At 35.4% G+C, this 18,872-nt stretch overlaps 1 protein-coding gene across 2 annotated transcripts in view; it reads left to right on the top strand.

Annotated features, from left to right (window-relative positions):
- Positions 1-18,872, top strand: part of LOC137401589 (uncharacterized) — a 66,934-nt gene that overhangs the window by 11,096 nt on the left and 36,966 nt on the right. The window contains exon 2 of one of the 2 annotated variants that reach the window (XM_068088017.1): positions 11,039-11,205. In XM_068088017.1, coding sequence (XP_067944118.1) covers positions 11,097-11,205 — 109 coding nt within the window. In that variant the 5' untranslated portion in view covers positions 11,039-11,096. Of the gene's footprint in view, positions 1-11,038; positions 11,206-17,279; positions 17,438-18,872 lie in introns of those variants that run through there. The other variant, XM_068088018.1, reaches the window with a different exon arrangement.

Below are 18,872 nucleotides of genomic sequence, written 5' to 3'. Positions count from 1 at the left end.
ATTTGATCTGAGCATTTTAACCGCAATCAAGTTTGGTTGATTTTAGTCTTCGAACATTCTTTCAGTAAAATCTCCTCAAACATCTAAAACAGTTGCAAGTGATAGAACAATACTGATACTCTCTGATAAGATCTACTAAAGTGCATGAGTTCATCCTTGAAGCCATAAATTTCCTGTTTTCCTTTGACTAATGATTCAAGGAAACCAAGAATGGATCCTTGCTGTCGTGATCAAATTTCCTATCCTAAGCTTTTCAATCAAAAGCAGTTTTGATTGTGTTAGCGTTAACCAAAAGCAGGTTTAGCAGGAGGTACTCAGTTGCAACATTTTCCTCTTTGGTCACCTCCGCTGCTTCCTCAGGGCAAAGTTTCTGGTTTTCAAACACCATGCCCAGCTGCTATTATGATATCTCTGAAAACTTAAACATAACATTGCTCAGGTTTGAACTTCTCTCTGTGGTTAAGTTCAATGACTGTAAGAGCTAGCATGTTCTCCCTAATTTAGTCTTAAACAATCTATACTGTAAGAATTGTGCCATAAGGCTGGTTCACACTATATCACCATATCTCGGCGTTGATGCCACAATATTCGGTGATTGTCGATGAAAACTATGTTCATACTATCACAAACCGTTCTGCGTTTACATCAGCAAATATTTTGTGGCATAGTGTTTTTTTAATTTCTTTTTAATTTTTCGCGAAGAAACTTCTTTGTTTTTGCATGCTCGAATCAAATAATATTCCTGCAGAACAATCATAAACAGATATAAATAAATGGCGCTATCCGCAGTTGAAAATTACTATCGTCCATATGAATCGCATTGTATACAGGCTGTCATCGATGCTTGGTGAAATATTGAAAATTTTGACAGCTGCAAGCTTTCTCGATGCATTCGCCTGCTTCCTCGATGCTATCAGTTCCTGGTGCATATAGTCGATGATGAACGCCAAAAGGACAATGCTGACATACGTCGATAACATGTGTGAACCAGGCTTTAAGGCCCGGGTTGATTTTGGAATAAATAATTCCAGTGCATGGGATTTTAACTAGTGCCACACAGTTTAGTCGCTCGACACTCAAGCACCGGTGCTTGTCATCCTCCTTCCAGCTTTATAGAATAGTTTGCACATGCTTACTCTATGTACTTGTTCGGCATACCTGATGATCTCTCATAACACAATAAAGTGCCAGGGCATGAGTAACAGACAATAAGAGAACAGATGCCGAAGAAAAACATTCACCCCCCTACATATTTTTTGGTTTAGTAACCACAAACATTGCATCTTTTATAGAGTTGTGGCATTAGTACATTAAATCATTAAATCAGAAAAAAACTTACCTATGTCTTTAATCTCTTCAGTGACTCAACAGTGTAACATAATTTCTTCAAATTCAAGATCATTTTTTGCAACTCGTATTGCGAAAAAATTTCCATGTAGATTGAACGCAGTTGGCTTAGCCAATTTAACGCACACTAAATAACATGCCAGACAATTGTTAACATTTTTTATTACAGCAGCTAATCATAGTTTTGCTGCCTAGTAAAAACTCTCAAAACACTTTTTATATATTTTCAAGAATAGGGCAATGTAAATAGCAACTTGCAACTAAAGCTAAATCTGATATTTGCAGTCGATATCTTTCACAATAAAGTCTTCTAAAACCTTCCTTAACCCACATGTGTCAAACTCACGGCCTGCGGGCCAAGTCCGGCCCACTATGTAATTATACCAGGTTGCAAGATACATTATCATTATTCATGACCCATTGATATGAAGCAATAGGGGTTTGGGCTACAGATCCCATAATGCAAAGCCATGTACTAGTTCTTGTTAATTAAGTCTACATGTATATTACAAAGTTGGAAAAGTTGGTTCTGAAAACAGAGCCTTTACTAACTAATGGGAGACTAAGTATATGTTTACTGACAATGCTATATAATATAATTTTGGCAGGTTATACTGTACTTCTATGGAGAGCAAAATATTAAATATAATTTATTTAAAGTTTTAGTCTGTTTTAAAATGATATTCCTGTATGTTTCTATTCATATTCATCTTCCAAAAACATTTGGTTTTAGTTAAATAATTGTTTTTTCATTCGGCCTGTGACCTACAGTGTGTTTTGAGAATTTTGACTCCTTGTACAATTGAGTTTGACATCCCTGCTCTAACCAAAAGTTGTCCTCAGTCAACCAACGAACTATAGAAACTATACTCAGCAGTCTATGCTACAGGAAACCTTGTTTACATAAATTTTGCATGGAAAACAATTTCAAAGTTCAAAGACATCAGCTCTCATTCATTCACCATTATTATCTACCACGGTTTGAAACGCTATGAAACTAATATAAAATACTAATCAGAGTTCATGAGCTAACACTAATCTCTATTATATGTTCTTTTGATGATGGGCTGTAAGGGAGTAATTGAACCAGCACAATGAATGATATGAACCTGGTGAAAGCTATAAACAAACTACAGATGCTCTCCCTAGATAAGTGATTAGCATCAAGGGCAGGAAGTAGATGTGCAAGTAGAAAATACCTGATATATATCCTACGTATATCAGTTCCTTGAACCGGTGTAGATGCGCACGTTCCTTTAACTCTTTTGCTACCATAAGCCGATGTATCGGCTTTCGCGGTAATAGAAGTACAGACTGTAAGCCGATGTAGCGGCTTATCAATAGGGTTTCACTTTTTTTCATTACGAAGCCCACACACTAGCTAGACCAATCAAATTTTGTCTGCAACGAAACAATCTTGTTGCCAATCATGTGCGACTAATGGAAAATCTTTTGGCTCAGCAATTCCATTTCTAATTATTTTTCAAATCGGACAAACCAGATCGTTATCGTCATGGCAATAAGAAACACACGATGTTCGTTCAATGCAAAGAAAGTGTCAAAAACTTTGCGAGAGTGGGATTCACTAAACAATGTTATACTTATTTTGTAGAAAATTTTGTTCTGAATAAGATGCATTTTACAGTAAAACAATATCTGTTTTTATTCTCGAGATATTGCTTAAGGGCCATTCCGTGGGGACTGGTCCAATGTGTGTGCTGACCCATCACAGATATGATTAAAACTAATCCTATGTGAAAGAGCATGTCAAACTTGGTGGAAATCCAAATTTTTTAGTCTCTAAACATTTCGTGGCGCTGCCGGCATCACCCCAAAGTTTGCCGTTCAGGAGGGGCAACTCCGAATCGGAGTTTTTTAGGTTTTTTGATAACAAAAATCTCGAAAACTATATCTTCTAAAAATTTCAATTTTTAGTTGTCTTCTTCCATATGTGATCTATCATTTTCATTTAAAAACTTGTCTGTCGGAGGCTGTCATTTGGGGTCAGAGGTCGCTAAAGTAGGTCAGCGGGCCCTATTTTTGGCAAGTTTTGTAGATTTAAGCTATTTTAGCGTCACGTAAAACCCGAGTTTTTATTTTATTTTTTGGCAATGTAACTCTTGATATATGCTTATTAATGTATTTTCTACATAAAAATAATTTATATTTGTCAGATTTCATGGGTGTGGGCGGGACAAATTCAACATGGCTGCCGTCGGCAGCGATGGAAAAGAGTGACGGAAACCACTAAAAATCACAGAGATAGCGTGAAAAATTATATAATAAAATAATGTTTTAAACATACAGTGAAACTCGGATAACTCAAACTTCAAGGGACCGAGCAAAAGTGTTCGAATTATCAGAGCGTTCAAGTTATCAGAGCATTGTCACAAATCCATGTATTTACTTATTTATTAGTAGATACATGTACATATACAAACTATAATATAAATCAAAAGCACAAATGGCTTGTTTCAAATTAAATGCTTCTAATGTAAAGTTTAAAACGTTTTTATCAAAAAGTATAGAGATTTTTCTATCACTTGAGATTGGTTCGTTGTTTGAGGTGATGTTATTGCCAGGACGTTTTTTAGATTGACATTGGCAAAACTTGATCGTTGTTGAAATGCTCAAAAGGAAAGACATCTTTTTCTTTTGAGCGTTTTACCCACGATCAATTTTGCTGATTTTTCTTGAAGTTTATGCAAAGATTACCTCACTTTACCTGGGATTCGTTAAGAGCAACACTCCGAGGCAGTTCAATTAAAAGTTTTACGAGGTTTTACGGTACATTGTATATCACTCAGGCTTTTTGAATGGATACTTATTGAATGTACACACGTATTCTGTGTTTAGGTCAAACGATGAATAGTTTTTTTTAGCTAAGACAACGTATACGTTTAATTACAACAATTTTTAAGACGTTTTAAACATTCAGCATTCCGACGTTGATTCAACACGGAATCAACGTCGGAAAACTATTCATCACGAGCTAGCCGGGTCACACACTCAAGGATTTTCGCCACGCAAATACAAAACAAAAACAACATGCTGTTTTTGTTTTGTATGTGCGTGGCGAAAATCCTTGCGCGCGTGACCCGGCTAGCCCGTGCTATTCATCGTATAGCAGTATAAATCAAATTTCACTAAACCTTTAGAAAAGTCGTTGACAAAAATATTTTGCCGATGGAGGTAATAACGACGCTTATGACTTACGAAAAGTTGAGGTTTACCTCTATGGCTTGGAATAAAGTGATTTTCTAAAGCGATAGCAACCGTTTCGGTAGCCGTTGGGCAAAAAACAGTTCGAATTAACAGTGTTGAGTTCGAGTTATATAGAGCCATTTATCATTGCGTGGGAACGGACCAAGCAAATCCATTCGAGTTAACCATGTGTTCGCTATATCCGAGGGAGAGTTATCCATGTTTCACTGTATTTCACATGCGCTGATTCCAAATCTTGCTTCAAAATCATTGATATCATGCCACGAAATGTTTAGTGACTAAAAAATTTGAATTCCCATTAAGTTTGACATGCTCTTTAACATAGGATTAGTTTTAATCATATCTGTAAGGGGTCAGCACACACATCGGACCAGTCCCCATGGAATGGCCCTAAAATACTAGCAATTTATATCAAATTTTCGAAAAACCGTTCAAATTAATTTGGTTAGAATAACGAATTTAGCACAGTAGTGAAAGAGTTAAGACCAAGTAGTCTATCTCCGGCAGACGTACTCTCTACAGCAAAGATGCAACCAAAAATAGAAAACATATCTATTCATTTGAATAGGGATTTGAACTCGCACTAAACTCACACTTTGGTAGGCCCACACTCTACCAATTACACCAATCACCTGTCTTTTGACATTTAGGAGTAATTGTGCACATAGCCATTCTCTGTGCTTTATTCACACATGATGAACTCTCACAGTACACTAGACTGCGAGGGTGCTAGTCTTTACTATAACAAGGGCCATGGCTATCTGTCTGTCTGTCCGACGACACAATAAAAGGCTGTGGTAAAATGAGTCATGCAGGATTCAAACCCAACCTACCAACATTTTAACACAATGGCTGATCCTCTACCTTCTGATGTTTTGAAATAATTGTGCAACTGCAATTGTGCTCCATCGACCCACCTGCCGATGTCGTACAGCACACTAGACTGCCAAAGTACTAAGATATATAAGAATACTGTTGAAACAGCTGAAGTCTATCTTTATATCTGTATAATCTATGCTGCCTACTCATGACCTTCTTTAAGAACAGATACTTTATATTATCATATAGATAGGGGCTGATAACAATTATGTTAGCTCATGTGGGACACTTTCTTTTGCACACAGTTACACATATACAGCGGTGATTGTAATTACAGCAAACGCTTCCATAACATATATCTCCTATGACGGAAATTTCACGTAACATAAAAAAATTATGTAAAGTTTTTTCTTCATACTACGGAAAAAATTCCATACAACTTAAAGTGTCAAGTCGAGTGAGTTCTAAAATTAGATTTGAATGACGATAATCTTGTAGCTAGCCTCGAGACATCGCTTTCTTTCTCTCATCACATTTGTGAGACAAAACGGCAAATCTATAGCGTTATCTCTATTATATATACATGTACAATTTCCATTGTGTTATAGTGTGTTGTGACAGATCGTCAGACGTGTCGACGAAACAGATTAAGTAGCTGCACATCGTTCATAAATACTTAAAAGCGATTGATTGGTGCAGGTGTTACAGCGTTGGTCTACCAACCTGAATGTCACACGATAGAGTATCGTCAAAAGATCTCTGTTATCTTAACTTTGACTCCCTAGTGACAGATACACATCGCTCTTATTATAATGAAAATATATTTGTTTTACTTTATTGTGGACATAAAATATTTGTTATTAGTTTTCTTTGCAGAGTAGACCTTGCTGTCTAGCAAAAATAAACAAGTCATTGTAAATGGAAGTTGAAAATGTGCTTAGCTTATTGTAAAATTAGCGGCTTTCAGAAACCATAAAACGAGTGAAAGTGATAAACAAGGGAGAAAAGTTGTCAATGCAAACCAATAATAGTGCAATTACAGTACAGTCAACAAATTAAAAAGTTAAGCTCAGTATGGCCAAGAGGGTGTGTTTGGCCATACAAGAAAAAATATAAATTCAAATACCTATACAAATTTATTGAACTGGATTAGGCAATTTACACGTATTTTACTGTTCACATAACATAAAATCCCTAAAACGTTAATTTTTTTTGGAGCGGATTGTTTAATTGTAGAAGCGCTACTGTATAGGATCACGTGGTAATTTTTTGTGTGTTCTTCGTCATTTATGGCATAAACTCGCATTCTTTGTTACCTCAGACCATACATACTTTATGAATCTAAGTGGCAATGTAAGTTTGTAGGCACTCTGTCTGCCACCGTAAGTATTATCAAGAAATATGATCTATTTATTGGGAATCCACTTTATCCTACCCTGTGGTTAGAAATGAGGGCTGGCCAAGTAAGACCCTTTTAATACTTCAAAGGCAGCCAATTTACTTTCATATCGTTACATGTATCCATTACATGTATCCATTACATGTATCCATTACATGTATCCATTACATGTATCCATTACATGTATCGTATATCCCAAAACCAATCTACAGTTGGCTAGTTTCATTGACAAATAAATAAACATTGTTTGTATTGGTTTTTTGTCATAATGTGTAGATAATGTTGAGTTGCAATGAAACAGGCTAAAAACGCAATTATCAGTTGATCTATAATAATATTTATGGGTAGAACATCTTTAGCTCTAAACTGATGTACATATTGCCCTATTTCATCAAATGAATATTTAACAAACTATGAATCAATAACAAATAAATAATGTGTTTATTGTAAGTGTTCCAAAATGAATGATGGTCACCTATATTTTGCACTCTCCTTTGAGTGGAGCGATATTAACCCTTTTGGATGCAATAAATTTGCTAACTTACCTCCAACTTGTCGGAGATCTCTAAATAAATATGCATTGGGAAGCTGAGCAATATCTCAACCAGTTGATATCTATTGCTTGCAATTAACCTACGATGATCTTATAGCCTGCATTGCAATTTGTTGTAGTTTTCAATCTTTTATTCCTTTCTAAATTTGAAAGCATATTTCAATTTTATAACTATATTTAACAAGGTTGCATTAGAGCTCATTGCACTTATTGATACGTTTGCTACAGTATCGATTCTTAGCGATTGTCTCTTTACTCGATCACTAAGATGAAAGTTTTGTTCTTTTTGTTAGAGCGTCTTCATCTGCCCCTAATTATTTTTGCTGCTGTATTATTAGAAACGAGGCATAGCCGAAGTCCTTTTTTAACACAACCATGAGTCAAAGCATTGAATTCAGAAATAAAGAATTCAGCGTATGCAATCACATTGAAAACATAACCTGTGATTTTTAATACACTAAGTGCACGTACTCAATGCCTATTTTATTACAGCTGACACGTATCTGACCTAACCGCTATTGTTCGACTAGTAGTCACATATATACTGGTATACTAACAACATGCGCATTTCTAGGTTCACTCGGTGCTAATTCCATTTGTATTGTGTTAGCGACTGTCATATGTACTAGTTAGCACCGCGTTAAATGAGAGCTGTTATATCTGACTCTGATTCTGGAACTTTCTGCAATGAACAGCTTTGGATAGAGAAGGTCTATTACAGTTTTAGTTTTAACCAGAGTTTAGTATAAAAATTACGTATTTTAGGCTAATTACAAAGGAGTTTAGAATGTGGTTATTTCAATAAAAAGTAAAAAGAAACAACTTATAATAGAATTTTTGACGGAGAGTAGTGTTTCACATAGGTTGCAGTTATTTAATAACATCATAACATAATTTCACTATGTGAATATAGAATAACCAGCAGCACTCCACATGTAAGATGTCTTTAAGTCAGCCATGGTCATTGCTCAGAAACTGCCAGAGTGTATAACATCTGATGCATACCTCCGCATTTCGATTCCCTTGTGTTTTCAAGTCTAAAACCTTTCTAACATATACTGAGCATTCATACGGTGATAGCGTGCGTCACCTGGGTGCGCTAGCGCCAAAGCGCTACGGTGTGCCGACAAGCAGGTCATGTTTCCACAAGATTCTTTAGTATGGTTGTGTGGTGCCTTATGTCAAGGTCGTATCTTTACTAGGTCGAGATTAAAGGAAGTAACAGGAAAGCAAGACATACACAAGTGTGACGCCGTTGGTCGCCAAGGCCATTTCTATGGCAAGTATCGCCCAGGTGATTCAATATCGCCTCCACGCAGCGGCCGAATCACACATAATGATAGTGACTCGGCTGTTTCCATAATGACATTACAGCCATATGGGGGTGTAGTGCTATGCTATCACTGTATGGAAAATTAGTAAATCTGCCAACTTTGTTTGCAGAGAAGCTAAAATAATCACCATAAAAACATCAAGTATGTCATAATAAAACCGAATTTTGCAATGTGAAAAAAGCAAAAAAAAATGCTTGTGTCGTGTGAATGGCAGAACATTTCCAGATATATGCCCGGATAAAAGATTATTACATGAATCTAAAGTGGTTACAAAAAATATGAAGAATTGCATTCAAGCTTAAATGCAGATTAGATTAGATTGCAAGTGTGAAAATATGAGATCATAAATTGAGGACACCTGTTGGTCCTTGTCAAACCTAATTGAGTGTGACTAGAGTGATTCAGTAGCAAGCTGTTAGACTTTGGTTGCCTCTGACAAGGTGACGATGGTTCTCTCTGTTCTGGTTACAAACAAAAAAGGCCTGGAAAAAAATAGTCCAACTTTCTTCTTACCTAAAAAGCAGAGCTTAGCCTAATTTTCCTCTAAATTGCTTGGCATGTCTAATGGGTTCATTTTGGTTAGTAGGGTTTAAAAATTTCACTTAACAATGGTAGTAATTAGTGACCTCCTATTTTGCTTGCTGTTTGTAGGGCAAAATTCTTACAATACATTTAGTTTACAGTTTAAACCATAACTGTCACGAACAACTTTTATCGTATTTTCTAGGTAAATCAGACACGCTGGTTCCGATTTTGTACTCAAAATAAAGATTAGTCCACTAACCTTCAAAGTCATTTAGGCTTTTTTAAAGCGTTTCAATATCCGTTTCAAAAACAACACAATCGGCATTACAAGCCCCGCCCATAAATATGTGACGAAACCTAGCTTTTTCAGAAACGGAAGTTGGGAATGTTTAGTCCGATTTAGAGTAATAGAGATGGGTGTCTTAAAACCCATTATTATCTAAATCCAGCCTGTAAAATAGTTTCAGTTTTTTATGAAAGGGGTATAAACTATTTAAAATTGCTTGTAGCTTGTTACATGACGTTTAAATGGGCTGGACGCCGAGAAAAATGAGCTCAAAAAGCGCGGCTTTATCACGAGCTAGCGTTGTTATTGCGCTTTTTAAATATGCAATGCTAAATAGCTTATCTACCTTTCAGAAAAGACTGATATTATTTTTAAGGCTGAATTTAGATATTAATGGATTTTAAAACACCCATCTCTATTATTCTAAATCGGTCTAAACATCCCTACGGAACTTCTGTTCCTAAAAAGCTAAGTTACGTCAAGTATTTATGGGCGGAGCTTGTTATGCCGATTGTGTTGTTTTCGAGACCGATATTAAAACGCTATAAAAAGTTCTTCATTACTCTGAAGGTTAGTGGCCTAATCTTTATTTTGATTACAAAATCGGAATCAGCATGTCTGATTTACCTAGTAAATATGATAAAAGTTGTTCGTGGCAGTTATGGTTTAATGTACAAATACATTTTGCTTTTTATTCTGCAAGTGAACTGGGTTAATTTATTGTTCATAAACCGTTCTAACAATTCAAAGCGCTCTTTTAAAATATGCTAGCTAAGATTTACCTAAAATATTTCTGCAGAAACGTTACAGATCTAATCACGCTAAATGATTTGGACCTGATAATAGTCAGGTACGTTAGCACAAAAACATATTGGGATTGTACAGTATATTCTCTTGAAAGACGCTGAGACTGTAAGAAACAACAAGTCAAACAGACCTAATTTATAAGGCAAAACTTGAGGTAGGCTGATCATTTTAGACAAGATGCAAATAGCTTCATAAAAGGTGGACTTGTGCCGACATGTCTGAACATTAACAAGGGTAAACAATTCTTAATTATCAATGTTGACACTATTTAATTACCCGAAAATGCCACTAGCAGTGAAAAAAATGACATTTAATTTTACATTACATTCTGCAACAAAACATGTCTCAAGAAATTCAACAGCAGAAATTTTTTTACGTAAAGTGACATAACCACGTCACATTGTTTAGGGCTGAACCAGTGCAGTTTATGTGGTTTATGTTGATCATTCAGGGCTGAACCAGTGCAGTATATGTGATTTATTTTGAACATTTAGGGCTGAACCAGTGTAGTATATGTGATTCATGTTGAACATTTAGGGCTGAACCAGTGCAGTATATGTGATTTATTTTGAACATTTAGGGCTGAACCAGTGCAGTATATGTGATTCATGTTGAACATTTAGGGCTGAACCAGTGCAGTATATGTGATTTATGTTGAACATTTAGGATTGAACCAGTAAAGTATATGTAATTTATGTTGCTTCATGAGTTGTTGTTATTCCTGAAATAATTTTTGTTACCAGAGCAGGGTACCGTGATGTAAAAAGACTTTCGGATAATCACAGCCCTCTAAAGCACACAATGTCATCTTCAACATACAGAGACTATTGCAATGAGGAAGTCACTGCAAGAAGTAAAAGACCTATCATATCAGATCCTATACCAATAGCAGCCTCTATGCCATACGCAGGTAAGATTTCTTGCAATAGAGTTGTCTTCTCCCACAAAAAATGTTTTGTCGGATTGTTCAATTGAATCAAGAATAAATCTATATTGTGATGCAATATGTCACGCAAAGAGTTTTGCACTCATCTACATTAGTTTGTTGTACAGCATAATCTAAACTTTGTATATATAAATAGGTTTAATTCATAGTTTAGCAAATTCTGATGATTAGTCAGCTATATATATTAGCTATATATTAGTCAATTTAAAGTAGCAACTTAAATTAGTATTGAAATAATAACACAAAAAAAATTCATTTTAAGAGCTTTATCTGAGTTGTTTCCTAATGGGCAAATAACTCCAAATATTTGATTTGTACAGCTAGTCAAACAGTTTAAAAAGTACTAGGAAAGTTAAAAGTAAACTTACACAAATTGTAGTAGATGTTATTAAAAGTACTGGTATTTTTCTATCATTTGCAATTGTTTTTGATGTTTGAGGAGATTTGAATGCCAGGATGTTTCAAGATTAAAATTGATAAAACTGGACTGCAATTAAAACGCTCAGATCAAGTGAAAGTGATTATAATGTCTATAATAGCAAAGAGACCAACAGAATAGAGATGTGTAATGCTTCAACTTGAATGCAATAGCCAATATCAACTATTTGTTGTCCTAGAGAGTTGTCCTATCTCTATAATTTCACTTCAATATCAACTGTAGTAATTGATAACAACTAGTGAGGTCATTTTGCACATATTTTTTCATCTGAACATTTTAATCGTGATAGAATTTGATTGGTTGTAGTGTTGAAACAACTAAGCAATCAGATCATTTCAAAAACAGTCATAAATGACAGAAAATCTCAATAATGTCTAATGAAATTTACAAAAACTTTGTTTTTCATTTTTAAAAGCTTTTTCCGAGTTGTATCCCCTATTGGAAAGATAACTCCAAGTAATTGACTTTTAAGCAGTCAAACAGCTCAAAAGGTGGTATAAGAGTTGATTAACTATACAGACAGATGCAATACATACGATAATATACAGGATTATCTGTTATAACTGTAGAATCTACGATTAATTTTTTTTATTTGTCCCACACCAACATCTAAGTCAAAATGGTTAAAAGCTGACAACCGTTGAGTAAACCGAAACAAAAAACTTGAAAATATTTGAACAGAGATTGGCCAAGAGCTTTTGTTATGCTTTTACTGTCAATCAGTAAGTAAGCAATTATATATCGGTGTCACTTTAAACTTGTATATAGACATGGTGTAAATATAGGTGGCAGGTGAAGTGTAAAATATGGCCTGCTTGGAAAAACTAAAACTTCTAGGTGTCGCCTGATCCTTTTAATAACATCTTCAAAACCTTTTTCCTAAAGTTTATTTGTCATTTTAACTTGTTCTGTTGCCATTGTATCACTGCACACAGAAATCAATCCTAATAATAGCCATTACTATAGCTATAAGTCACTACTGTTACAGCAGCGCTACTTAAGCCATTATAATCTAATAAGGTATTGTGAACAGTTGAGGCATTTTAAACAAAACTGCCTGTTTTCCAGTATGCAATTAAATGTGAGAAAAACACCAGATGTTCAGCATTGTTTGCTAATTGTGGAAAGTTTATATATGTATAATTTTACTTTGTTATGTTATTTTTGTATATAATTACTCTGTTCATTCAGAACCATGAGAAATATTGGTAAAGTTTTATTTGATTGGTTGTTTTTAGCAGCCAACCATCTAAAATTGATATTTGAAAATTCAAATTGAAATTTGACTAACTACTCTAAAAGTCCAGACATACAAGCACTGATGAGGATCTTGTATGTCATCTGCGATCTGTCATCTGATGAGAAATAACGTCATCTGCTATGACAGTATTGCGTATCGAAAAAACTACTTGTAGCTGATTATGTGAAGCAATCAAATAACAATTTTTTCATCTATATTAATAAGTTTCACTTTTCATTTGTGTCACATCCTCCTTTGCCACTGTGTGTCTCTGTATAAACACCATGCGTTTCCACATTATATTGGACAATTATATCTAAACCTCACACACATCTGCTCCATGATTTCCATAAGGTGTCTAAAATATTTGGTTTCAAAACTTTGTCTGGTTTTTCAGAACCAGCCTATTAAACACCCACCTGCAGTCTATCTGATTGAAAACTGAACCAAAATCTCGGGCAACACAAAGCTTACTACTGGTCCTGTCTAATATACAATAAGTTTTAAACATTTCAAACAATTTGTGAAAAACTTAACTTTCAGCAGTATGAGCTTTTCATATTTTAGAGACTGCTCCACCCTACAGATTATTCAAACAGTTTAGTTTAGTCGGGCAAAACAAATGTAGAAATTATAAAAGCTCCTCTCTGTCAATAATTCTTTTTGCTAGGTTCAGTATATTAAATAGCACTGTTCACACAAATTTTGTGAGACTCTTTGTCTAACTATATCTTGTGTGTAACAGATTAGCATAAATAAATTTTACCGATCATTTCTAAATATATTCTTTACAACTAACCACCTGTAGTCAAAAGCTTAATCGAATCCTATTCTGATTCACCCAATGACCTCTTTAGCAATAAACGCCTATAACAGGGGTTGGCAACCTGCAGCCGCATGCGGCTCTTTCATCCCCTCGCTGTGGCTCCCTCTGACGTTGGATCTTTCCCTTTTTTACCAGATGCCAAGTAATTCATAAAAGTATAAAAGGTTTATCACTAGATTTTGTAATATAATTTAAAAAATTGTAATTATGGTGATAAATCAAACATTGTTGCTTGTTATGCGTCAGTATTTATGTTATAGTATTAGTACTTTATCACATGATCGTCACTTCGCTCTAACTTTAAAATAAAATTACAGCAAAATGTACTACCAGATTTGCGCAGAGGGCTAGATCACTACGAGATACTTTCTGATATTATGTCAATGAACAGGGATAAACAATTTGAAATCTAGTAAGGCTGGCCAGCCACTTAGGACAGTAATATTGTCAACAAGACTACTGACCAACAACAGCGCTAGCTAATACAGGTAGTACACCTTATAACAACTTATTCTCCAATAAAACCACCAAAATTATTTTATTGTTGCAAAAATGTAATTTTGTTTTTTTTCAGCAGTTGAATAATTATACAGTACATGCCACACCTTTTCGTTCTATGGTGTAAACAATACTAAACATGGTATAAAAGCATTAAAAGCTATACAAAAATGTTACATGTAGTCGTTATAATATTTTTATTTGAAAATATCAAAGAGGATTTGTGGCTGCCATTGTGTTCACTGGGTCCAAATGAGTCCAAATGGGTCCAAATTTGAGAGCAAAAGGTTGCCGACCCCTGTCCTATAACATAGAGTGACAGCACTAGTCAAATATTAAATTTCTGGCTATCAAAACATGAGCCACCACTAATCTAAATCGAATTTTACTTTGTCCAGTGCATATTAATTCAATCGGTCTCTTATTAAAACCAACGCATCAGAGTTATGTAACCATAGACTACTAGTAACAGCTACTAACCACATTCCCACAAACTTAGAGTCTGTCTTTTAATACATTTACAATGCCTACCATGTTTCAAGAACTGGTAAAAAGGAACTTACATAAAACTTTAATAGGGTTTACCAAAAAATATCGGTATGTCTTGACTTTTTGATTTTGATGTTTGAGGTGATATGCCTGACGGAAAGTTTCAAGATTAACATCAACAAAACTTGATCATGGTTAAAACACTCAGAATAAAAATACTTGTGAAATGATGTCACTAGTTGCTATAGTTACTAAAATTGATATATGCTATTGTGTTGAAGTTGCAGCATTATGCGGCTCTTTTCATCTACAAATGCCATAATTGTAATTTTGCTTGATCTGAGCATTTGAGCCGATAAAGCTTGTCAAAGCGATCAGGTTTTATCGATTTTAATTTTGAAACATTTTGGCAGTCGGATCACCTCAACTATTAAACACAGTCATAAATGATGAAAAAATACCGATACTTTCTGGTCAAATCTATTAAAATTTTGCGCAAATTCTTTAACCTAAAAGTAATGAAATTTGGCCGCAATTATAGCTCATCAAAATTTACCATATTTGAAGCACTTTCAAATCCATCATTTTATTTTCAAAGTATGAACATCTTCGCGGTTTGTTCAAAACATTAACTTTAATAAAATCTTTTTAAGGTGAGAAAAATAAAAATGTTACTCTAGTTACACCAAGCTGGTAACTTTGAAATAGTAGCTGTTATGTTGACAAGTTTCAACAGGTGACTAGTGCCACTACATAAACTGATATTAGTGACTGAGTTTCTGACATAAAGAGAAGTTCCATGAGGGAAAAGAACATATCAACTAGGTCCAGCCACCAATAAGAAATGTTTTAATGAAATCAACCACTATAAAATTTTAATTACAGTATGTTTCCTATCCAATTAACCATGATAATTTACTTTTACTATTTTAAGTGGCTACTGTAAATCTGGTTTCTTGATTGCGATCAAGAAAGAAAACTAAGAGGGGCTATTGAAAAACTGGCTTTTTAACTAAAGAGCAATGGCCCACACCACTTACAGGTGTGTTTTTTTACCAAGTTTGGCCTACCAATGGTCTGCCCATTCTGGCAGATAGACAATGTGCTTATTTTCTCGCATAAAGGCCAGGCCGGTTTCCTCTTGGCAATTATTCATCGACAATGCGCACCGTAAACCAGTGGCATCAGCGAGGAACTGGTAATACGCCAGGAAAGTCATCATCTGTCAAACTTTAGAACTCCCAATAGTTCACCAAGCATCCATGACAGTCTGTGCAGTGTGCACCACTTCTGACAGTCTTTGGCTGTCACTGATTGCTTAATCTATAACTTTTTTATGCAATTTGCTGCTGGACTCGTATTACTTCATTTCTTTGACCACATTATGTATTGAGAACGCTATGCTGCGACTATTTGCTGACGTAAACATGGATAGGTTTGTGATAGTGTGAACAATGTTGTCACAGACGATCACCGAAGTATTGGGAATAAATGCCGACAAACGGCTACATAGTGTGAACCATTTAGTTGTTAGGGCTTTGTTAGTCGCCATTTGGGCTTAACTCTGAACGGTTTGTGTAACACTCTAAACAAGATTAATATGTTACGTAACTTAAAAGCCAAAGCTATTTGCATCTGCGTGTCTGAAAGCTGATTTAAGGCATATATACGTGTATCTTCATTTAATTTACATGTATTTTGAAATTCCCTTTTGACTTATAGCACATGCCATAGCTAATAATCATCTATGAGTAAAGGTGTTTTGAAATTTCCTCGCAATGTCATAGCCTGTTGTCTAAATTACTGAATTACCTTCTTACACAGAAGACAAGCAAAAATGATTGGGGATGGAGGGCAGATTTTATGCTACCCAATTGCATTTTTGAGCTACCGTAAAACCTCTACTTAAGTTGTGCTACAGTTTACCGCAGAGACTGGTCTCTGGTTGAACATTTTGTTATCTTGTATTTTTCTACATAAATTTTTGCGCCAAATCCGTTATGGTTACCAATGGAGCAAGCGACATAACATCGCAGCCAAGCCGCATAGATGGAAGAGAACAACTCCCTTTCAGTGCAGCTGATGCATCAGTTGCAATGCGTATTGTAACAAGCTGTTGTTTTGCTCGCTCCGCTCACCGGAGGACAATTCCCCAAAAACAACAGTTTGTCAAGACAGGCTAAACTCTATGAGATGAACAGTGGCTGAGAATCTGATAAGACTTTGTGCAACTCTTCCAGATCATTAATTTATTACTATTAGCCCAGCATAGCCAGAATACCATTTCAAGCTAGTAACTATCAAGTTACTTGACTCCAATTGATCAACTAGTGATCTTATCAAACATTCACACGCTGTAGACAAAATGCTGCTCTAAAGCTAATGGGGCGGGCTCCGTACACAGTTGAGTGATTAAAACTCGCGTTTGATTGCACCCGAGTAGCGATCCTTCGCATGGGTTTAACCTTCCTTCTGATTGGTCCATTCCTTAGCCTGGTTGAAGTGGTGAAGGATATCAGCATTGTTGTAAATGCATTAATCTTCTTGTGGTCTGTTCATTACTAGCTGTAGAGCTAGTTAAACCGAGCTGAGCATCCAACTGAGTGCGTGTCACCATTCGTTGAGTAGTTAGTACTGGATAGACAGCTGAGTTTATCGTTTGGTTGTACGTTTCACAACATTACCATGCGTTTGCGTCATGGTTGTAAGTATCCCAGTTATCATTTTAGTTTTTATTGAAGGAACAATCCTTCGAGAATTGAGTATGCTGTTTGCTTAGCAGAGGCTGGACATGTTTTCAAAAGCATCGCTGCCCAAATGATTGATCCTTGGTCTTGGCTGGACTGTCTGTTTTATCACCTATATTGTAACTATACTACTAAAGTCTTCTTTGAGTATGTTATGCTGCTGTTTGAAATGATTATCTGACGTTCACTGACCTTTCTCATTGATTTTTGTCAAAAGTTATAGATTAATGAATTCATTTGCTTAGATTTTAAATCTTTGAACTTTTGTACAAACCCTTAATTTAAAAACATTTTTCGTGGCTCTTATTTATGATTGTTTGGAAGATTATGTATTATAAGTTTCCTTAAAGTCTAGTAGGCTATGAGAAATCATCAAGGGTAATAACTATATGTAATATCATTCCCTCAATTCAGTGAGTAGCTGAGTAATGCAGTTGTTGATGTGTTAATCTATTGTGCTGAAGGTAGTGAGATCAAATCCTGTATGTTGCCATAATTTTTTCAATCTTCAACCATGCCTTTTGACTGACAGACTCGTCTCTTATTATAGTAAAGATTAACTAACTTCCCTTTTCACGTCCTTCGCTTACGATATCTAGTTTGAGTAGATCTTACTACCCTAGGACACTTATGTATTCGCCTCATCTAACTTTCGCGTTTTCGCGGAGTCATCTTCTCGCGAAAATTTCATGGGCGAAACTAAACTATCATAACGAACGAGCGAAAACGCGGAATTAAATAGCTTTGTTCATTGATAGTCCAAGAAAAAATAGCAGCAAGCGATCAAATTGCATTATCAATCTCGACCACACAATTCTACCTGCGGTTTACAATTACAAACTAGTCCCAAATTGAAATTTTTTTTTCTTACAGGTGAACCGAACCTGAGGAATCTAATTATGTTTGTTCCACTGCATTTATTTTTACATCACTATATTTTCGCACTCATCAGAGCTGCGAAATTAATTGCATCGAAATTTTACTCTGTATGCTACTCACGAAACTAAATACTAGCAAAATATAAGTGTCCTAGGGTAGCGTCAAAGTCGAAATACCTAGTAGGCCCCGTATTCAATGGGCTTCTGAAAGTGTTTGTTTCCATCATAGCTAATGTGTGGTATTTCGAAGGTGGCAATATTGTCATAAGTATTGGATATTGATTGCACTTTAGCTACCTTGTCGACAAAGGCTATTGGGAGGTCGAGAATTTAGTGTTCTTTAGCTAAGGAGCAAGAGATAGTATTGTTAGACTAGAGATGTAGACAATGATATGCTGATTAGGCATGTCACGACATAAGATAATCTTCACACCTCTTGACTGTGTAGAGCTTATAATTCGTCTAGTGCCACTGCTTCTAAAGCACCTGCAAATGGATGTCACTAGGGACGGAA

Source organism: Watersipora subatra, chromosome 8 (assembly GCF_963576615.1).
Source record: "Watersipora subatra chromosome 8, tzWatSuba1.1, whole genome shotgun sequence".
Lineage (NCBI taxonomy): Eukaryota > Metazoa > Bryozoa > Gymnolaemata > Cheilostomatida > Watersiporidae > Watersipora > Watersipora subatra.
The sequence above is the reverse complement of the archived record's forward strand: the minus strand, read 5'-3'. Positions and strand labels throughout refer to the sequence as shown.